This window comes from Polistes canadensis, unplaced genomic scaffold (assembly GCF_001313835.1).
Source record: "Polistes canadensis isolate GaletaPanama2010 unplaced genomic scaffold, ASM131383v1 scaffold_170, whole genome shotgun sequence".
In the NCBI taxonomy this organism is placed as follows: Eukaryota; Metazoa; Arthropoda; class Insecta; order Hymenoptera; family Vespidae; genus Polistes; species Polistes canadensis.
Window position 1 is genome coordinate 165,037 of NW_014569717.1, and position 8,517 is coordinate 173,553.

An 8,517-nucleotide genomic window follows, 5' to 3' on the forward strand; every position below is an offset into this window, starting at 1 on the left:
TATCAGTTAATCAATAAAAATGCTAATTCGTTTAACAAATGTTTTATAATAATAATTCTTTAGACGAACTTGGCACTTTTATATATATAAAAAACATGTACTATATATATATATATATATATAGTACATGTTTTTTAATCACAGCTCAGCACAGATATACGAGACGTGATATGTAGAATCAAATACAAAAGTTTGATACTTTTCAAATGGAAATTGCCTGACCTATAAAACTTTCATCAAACGTCCACACACTTAGCACACATTAACACACATTAGCACGCTCTCATATACAGATACTGCAAACATACTTTCGTATTATGAAGTTTTGTTATTAAGAGATAGCATATACATATCTCTCTTTCTCTCTCTCTCTCTTTCGATACAAAAGAAATTGTTCTTTTTGATTAAATTATTGATCATTCGAATCGATTTATCAAAAACGAGTTTTATCGTTTCAAGTATCGATAACGATACTGTTTAACATTATCATCCTATCGTAAAAGGAGATAATTTTTTCTAATATATTTTATTAATTTAAAAAAAGAAACAAATATAATAAAGACACGAAAGAAATTTTGTTTCGATCGATTTAACGATAATTATTAATTATTATTATTATCTCTGATATGTGCATTTTATATAAGAATTGAATTATCATCGTATAACCATATTTCTTATTAATTAAAAACAAATCATCTTTTAGACGAATATATTGGTCCTGAAGATATTTCTTTTTCATTTGAAAAGTATTTCGAATCATACTAGATACACTTAAGCCCCATTTTCTTATTATTACTATTATTATTATTAATATTATTATTATCGTATAGCCATTGGAGTATATATACGAAAAATCGATGAATATTATTTACATTTGTAGGCCTCTCGTATTAAAATTTAGAAAAGTGAAGGATAATGAAAAATAATTGAAAATTAATTACACGATTTGCGTTTATCATATCTTTACAATTTATCTTGGAATATTTTCTCTTTCTCTTTTTAATTTTTGAAATATAAACATAAAATAATATATCATGCCATTTGATTTTACTATTCGAACTTTAAGTTTTTTTTCTGTTTTATAATATATACTTCGTTGTATAAGATCAAAATGATAATTAATTCATCATTTAAAATGATAAATAAATATGAAAATAATAATCAATTCAAGAGTTCATTAAATATAAATTGTCTCCAATTGTTATACGATAATTATGAATAAAATATAATATTCGAACGACCTTCCCGCAAGTTTCCTGAGCTTTTTACGTAACTGTTACGTTAACGTTTATTAAAACGCTTAGAATTAGTAAATATTGGAGATCTAATTTGAAAAAAAAAAAAAAAAAGAAAAACACAGAGCACTATTTTCAAGGATAGAGATAAAAAATAATGGAATCGAAGATTTTTAATACTATTTAACGCAATAGCAATACTGTTTCATACCATGATTCAAACACTTGGCACTAGTAGCATAAAGATTAATTCTACTCACTTCATGATCGGACACGGTATAACTACCGTTGCTATTGTATCGTACGGTAAACTCAAATTTAGCGTTTCCCGGTGTAACTTGTATCATACAGAAATATCCTATGCTCATAGAATTCTTATCCTCGAAATTGATGATCTGATCAACACGGTGTATTTTTTTCAATTTCAATTTGGCGCACAATCTTTTACCATTCTTATCCTTGTAATCCTTAACGATATTTTCCATGTGATTTAAAAAACTGTCAACACCCCCTAGAACGATTTTATCATCGGGACTAGTCGTTCTGAATGCAGTACAGGCACACCAGTGTGGTGCAACTGCAGCATCCTGACAAGATCTTGATCTTGGTACTGGCTCGAACAAACTGTAACAGCTTGGACAACCTAAACCGAAATAAATATATATATATATGATATATACTTTGATTTTGATTTTAACTATAGTATTTATGTAATAAATTAATATTTATTACAATATTAATAAGTAAAAAATGTATTACATATTATTATAAATATTTATTACAATATTTATTTGGTAATGAATAATTTATTATTAATCAAAACAATTATTTTATATTGTTTTATTATTTAATATGAATAATGTAATATTATTATGTATTAATTTTATTTTTTTTTTTTATTATTATGTAATAAATATAAATGCAATCTCATTATAATTTATTATTATTATATATTAAATATATACCTGGAGAAACATCGGCATCTCCGCCAGATGTTAACAAAATATCTCTGAACGTTTCATAAAGATCAAAAGGTGATGTCAAACGATTTTCATTTATTTTTAAAGCCTGATAAGCGTCAGGATTTTCGTTACGGAACCAATCAGGTAACCATATATAGATAAAAGGTAATCTTTCTTCGTACCAACCAACAAACGTTTCTCTGAGACTACCCCAACGCATGCCTAAACATAAAAAAAAAACACATTTCCTTCTCTCTTCCTTTCTCTCTTTCTTCTCGTTATTTGAAAATTCATTTAAATTAGATTAAATATTATAATAATATGATTTACCGTGATCACTCAAGAAAACAATCATCGTGTCGTTAAGTACACCTTCTTTTTGAAGAGTATTCAATCTTTGATATATCTGAGAATCCATCGATGATAATTCATTAACGTTCTCGTGGCTTATAGTATTGGTCCAAAAAAATCCAAAGTATGGTACGTTGACAAAAGTTTCGGCAAAGTCCATAGCATAATTAAATATCCTATCGAAACTTGTTTCGGGACCGGTGCAATACTTCAAATTAAATCTAATTGTAAAATGTATAAATCGCGTATGAAATTGTACAAAATATGTGATTGTTCATACATTTATATTATATCTAATCGAATATATAATAATCCTTGAAGTGTTTCATAATAGAAAAATGTGATTTATAAAAATGAAGATACCTGTTTTTCGATTTAAGAAGTTTTTCACTTGCCAACATGTAAGGTCGTAAATAATAATCTGTAGGTGGTTGAACAAAACCTACTTTTAGATAATTAAACGTGTTCAATGCGGTTTCATCTTCGCCGTATGCAGTGACGTATCCTGCATTGCGAAAATTATACCAAAGAAATGGACAACGATCGAGTTTGTATGCTTCGGAAGGTTTACATCTGGTACGAGCTTGTTCTTGATTTTGACCGGTTAAAATAGCCATCAAGTTTGGAAAAGTATTGTCCCCCATTTTGTTGTATCCCTTTAAATTGATCCAACCTGTCTCACGTAGATACTTTTCTGTTTTTGGCATGCTCCTTTGAAAATTCAATCGGCTTACACTATCAATACCGAGAACTAGAATACTCAATTTTCTCATGGGACCATAAGTTACATTGTTATTCGTTGTTGTCAGGTTATCCAAACGATCATTGACTTTCCGTGGATTCAAAATGGCATGAACGTTTTCGTAATTGGTCAACGTTTTTCCTTTCTTCGTTTTTGTTTTACAAGTGACCAATACAACTTCAACGTCGTCCGGTATCGTTGCTTGCATTTTCAAACTTTCACATTGTTTAACTCTACCTCGAATTGATCGTACGAATAAATTAATTATCTGTATGTATATGTATATGTGTATATGTATTTACCCGATCAAATTTATATATCGGTTGAATCTAATTGAAGAAACATTACTTGTAATCATTACTTACGTAATCATTGAATCGAATTTATGCTTTATCGGATTATCAAAGATCGGTCTGATTACTGGCGACCAACAACAATTCATATTTTTATGATTAGCCATGACTTTTGGATCTAGGAGAAGGGTCACGGTATCGTTAGCACCTTTCGATATTCGCGTGTATAATTTTTCTTTAAAACACGCCTCGAACTTTTCCCTTTTAATGAACTTTACGATGGACGGATCTAAGGCGTCCTTCGATAACATATGACATTTTGGATTCCATACTAGGAAACCGTCCATCGTACCTGCAAATCCCGTTTATTATTTATTTTAATCATCATTTTTCAATCTATTTTTCTTTTCTACTAGTTACTTTTCTTCTTTTATACAAAAACAAAAAAAAAAAAAAGAACATATCTTATCAAAGATATTTTTGTTTTATTGAAATTTTGATCAAACATATTTTCATGACATCAAACTTCTGACTTATTTTTTATTTCCAATAATATATATATATATATCACATTTATATTATATTTGATAGAAATTGAAATCTAATAGAAAGATCGTTAAAGATGATTATTATTAAATCGTGACATTTGCAACTCACCATTAGTATCGTTGTAGAATTTGTAGGACGGATATTGAAAATTCGTATAATCGATGTTATCTTCGGAAACAAGATATAACGTAACAAGTACTAGACACGGAAGAATTAGTAAAACAATACCGGGTCTACTACAAAAGCACTCGACTAAGCGCGACAATTTAGGCTTGCACATCATCATCATCATATTGTTGTTAAATTCGCGTTTCCCCTTTCGATGAACAATCAAATGTCGTCCTTCGAATTTGGCTGACAGATTCAAACTCAGCCTCGTTTTTCCAATTGGAAATTACCGGTGGTGATGGTGATGGTGATGGTACCGGCATTTCCAAAACTTTTAACTTCAATATTCCACATTCCCTTTGTTCCACCTTGTTCTTTTTCTTTTCAAATCTCGATTTTTCCCATGAACGTTCATTATATTGAATCTCCTGGTATATTCCATATCTGTTTTCTTCTAAAGGCATACCAATCATTGAACGATCATCTTCGTGAATGATTATTTCAGGATTAGAAATAATTTTATTCTTTTGAATATTTTTCTCTTCAATTTTATCGAACGTATTTTACGAATACCTACTTATACGATAAACATTGTATAGAATTTTATGGAGTTTACTTTTTAAATATGAATGACTATGAAGACGATTATTTAAAGGGTTATATGCGTTTGGGACTTTCAAACAAATTTTTTTTTTTTCATTTTTTTTTTCAATTCTACAAATCATCTAGAATATTGTATTGAATTTTGAAGTCGATAGGAGTAGTAGTTTTAAAGATAGAGCCCTGGGAAGTTGCACTCTTTAATGGCTTTTATACCACCACTCAAATCTTTAAACGCGTTTTTCTCAAAACGCTTTTTCTAAAGTCGGTTGTCAAGATTTCTCGAAAACTATTTAACCGATTTTCATGAAATTTGCTACACGGCTTCGTGATACTATTGACAAGGACTTGGACGAAGGATTTTCGTTTTTTTCATAAAATCGAATTTTAAGAAACCAAAATGTGGTGAAAATTGTAACGAAATTTGAATGTTCTTGCTAAAAACGTTGCCGAAAATCCAAATTTTAATTTTTTTCTTTTTCCTTCGTCCAGTTTCTAGTTTTAAGTATTCACTAAAAGATCCAATTTTTTCAACAGAAAAACCCCCACCGTTTATAAGTTCTGCTGTCAACGCGAATACACTTTTTTTCGGTGGGGTCACCGGAAATGACGTCGCAATGGCTGAGTTTAAAATATTTTTCAAGCAAAAATTCAGAAAATCTTCTTTAAATATGTATCTTAAATACTGTAAAAAGTTTGAATAAGAATTCCATTTTTTATATAGAAAAAAAAATTGTTTAAAATATGCTATTTTTTCCCGATGTAAATCCATGTAACCCCTTAATTCAAACAGCAAACAAGTAAGCTACTCGAGTGAGCCACTATAGTGGCACAGAAATTTAAAAAAAATACTCGAAAAAGCCACTATTGTGGCAGGCCGGCTAAACAACATTTCCGTAATAGTAATGTTCTACCTTTATCTGATCGAAAGTTGGTAATACGACTTACCGCCTGAAAAGATCTGATAATAACTTACCATCAGAATTACTGACAGTAGAAAAACCTTCAGCGCAAAAAAAAATGAATAAGTGTTCTTAATTACTCACTAATTGATCATTTAAAATCCATAATTGCTCGCTTTATTGATTTGCTTAGAAATAAGAAAAAACGTTTTTGTATTTTCAATTATTAATAACTAATTAAATAATTAATTAATAAAGTGTGCAATTATAGATTTTAAATATGCAATTAATGTGCAATTAAAAGTACTCATTCAATTTTTCCATGCCAACTTTTCGGTGCTGGCTTTTTCGAATATTTTGTTCAGGTCCTTGTACCATTATAGTGACTCACTCGTGTAGCTTACTTGTTCATCGTTTGAATTAAATAATCGTCTTCATAGTCGTTCATTTTTAAATGTAATGTTAAACTTTAAGTATGTACAATATATTTTTAAGAAAAATTATAATCTAATCATTAAGGAATCTTTACGTAAAAAATACAAACTTTCGTTTTATATACGGCTGATAATTTTTTATTTGTAATATATTGATTGATATCAATGATATCTATTATAAAAAAAAAACAAATAGCAATTTTACGATATAAGATAAAAATAATTGAAATAGTTCGATATCTTGTTTAACATTCAACAATATGTTGAAAAATCGATATTTAATCTAATTTAACGTATCTATGACACGATACGTTTAAATTTACAACCTAAAGAAAAATTCTAATAAATATTAACAGATGTATATAAACGAAAAAAAAAAAGAAAAACAAAAATACAAATAAATACGTATGAAGAAACGTTACAGTTTGATAATCGTGTTACGGTAAGGGCTTTTTAACGATGAAGGTTAAAACGTTGTCTACACTCTCTCGTCTTAAAGTGGTCATGCGTTACATTGCAATGCATTGATTGCATAAATGCACGGAACGGAACAGTATAGTCTGTATTGAAATAAAGGATGAATGGATTTTCCTAACTGATTATTATCTTACTAAAGTTATTCACGAAAAGTATTAATATAATTAAATTCATTCGCGTTCATATATTTCAACGTATTATTCGTTAATATCTGAATAACGTTGATAATTATTATCTATCATTATAACGATAATTTATGATACTAGATAAAAAATATTATTATTATTATNTATCTATCATTATAACGATAATTTATGATACTAGATAAAAAATATTATTATTATTATTATATTTCGTATATGTGCTTTTTATCTTATGATAATAATAAAAAAAAAAAAAAAAACAAGAATATATACATATGCAAACGTTCTAAACTTACCCCACATTCGTTAGATTAGATTATACATGAAGAAAATATATTCTTTTAAAACGCGTCAAATAGAAAAGTAAATAAATAAAAAATATATAAATGAGACGACTGAGTTAGATGAACGAAGTGTTTAGTGTGACATCGATTTCTCCAGATGATCTCATTAATTTCTCATGTCATCGAGTAGTCGACTGTCACCGGTAATTATCATCACCACCATCACCACCATTACACTAACTTTCTTTGAAAATATATCAAATCAATAACACCATCACTAATACGTCATTTGATATGATTTAACAATTGATACGACCTATTTACAATCTAACAAGATTAACAAATTATTTTTCATTACTACTCCAATTAAATAAATTAATATTAATATTGATATGTATGTGCATATATATATATATATATATAACAATACACAGGATAGACACAGAAATTCGTTTAGTATAAAATAAAACTATTACGAATACCTCGAATGAAATCAATCAATTAGGGTAAATCGTGTCAAAAGGGGGGGAAAAGAAAAAAATAAACAAAAAAATTATGCAAACCACGAACGACCTATTACAATCTAACAAGATTCGCTAATATTTTTCATCACTCCTCCAATTAAATAAATTAATATTAATATTGATATATGTATGCATATATATACATATATATATATATATATATAAAAATACACAAATAGAAATTCGTTTAGTATAAAATAAAATTATTACGAACACCAGGAATGAAATCAATCAATTAGGGTAAATCATGTCAAAAATTGGGAAAGTGAGAGAGAGGAAAAAAAAAATATAAAGAAAAAAAAAAGAATTACGCGAATCACGAAGGATTAAAAACAAAAACGTCAACGAGCAATAACAACAATAATTAATGGTACGAAGTTACAACGACGAAGTTCCGTTGCAGACTGAGGAATAAAATGTGCGCGAGAACGTCGACGTACTCGACGTGGTTCGTAGCCGACGTAGAAGTTGTCGTCGTAGTCGTCGACGTTGCTGTTTCGATACTGCGCTGGTCGATACTCGCGAGAATGATGATGGCCCACCACGATCATCCCCAACCAACCCCAATGTTTTTTTATTTCCTTCCATTCGTTCCGTTTCCAACCAATAAATACAACTCAATGTGTATTCTTTCTTCTTCTTCTTATTCTACTATTTTATTTTTGTTTTGTTTGTTTGTTTGTTTAATTTTGTTCTTTTTACCGTTTGTTTTTTTCGTCTCGTTAATTAATTAAAAGGAAATTTTTTCGTGGTTTTCTTAAATCATAATTATCATTTCACATTTACAATCGTTTTAATTTAGATTAAAGTCACATGTGCATAATTATTATTTTCGGTACTTTTTTACATGTTGTTTTTTTTATCTATTTTTGTTTTTTCTTTTCTTTTATTTTTGTATCTTTTAATAATTATT

The 8,517-nt window shown here is 28.5% G+C and overlaps 2 protein-coding genes across 7 annotated transcripts in view; both read right to left on the reverse strand.

The window, feature by feature from the left end:
• Window positions 1-862: 862 nt before the first annotated feature.
• Window positions 863-8,088, reverse strand: LOC106789206. Of its 6 annotated transcripts, none has more exons than XM_014753228.1 (8): window positions 7,916-8,088; window positions 7,093-7,320; window positions 4,241-4,694; window positions 3,656-3,935; window positions 2,912-3,523; window positions 2,528-2,769; window positions 2,201-2,419; window positions 863-1,878 (listed from the first exon to the last, which is right to left on the reverse strand). In XM_014753228.1, exons 3-8 carry the CDS (start codon window positions 4,422-4,424, stop codon window positions 1,415-1,417), a joined length of 2,001 nt encoding a protein of 666 aa, XP_014608714.1. In that variant the 5' UTR covers window positions 4,425-4,694; window positions 7,093-7,320; window positions 7,916-8,088; the 3' UTR covers window positions 863-1,414. The 6 variants fall into 6 exon arrangements, with proteins under 6 accessions (XP_014608714.1, XP_014608712.1, XP_014608713.1 ...); XM_014753226.1 differs by having other exon boundaries at window positions 7,093-7,407; XM_014753227.1 differs by having other exon boundaries at window positions 7,819-8,088.
• LOC106789195 (sortilin-related receptor) overlaps window positions 4,432-8,517 on the reverse strand; it is a 23,456-nt gene continuing 19,370 nt past the window's right edge. Inside the window, exon 7 of the mRNA XM_014753199.1 lies at window positions 4,432-4,781. Coding sequence (XP_014608685.1) covers window positions 4,432-4,781 — 350 coding nt within the window. The remainder of the gene's footprint in view (window positions 4,782-8,517) is intronic.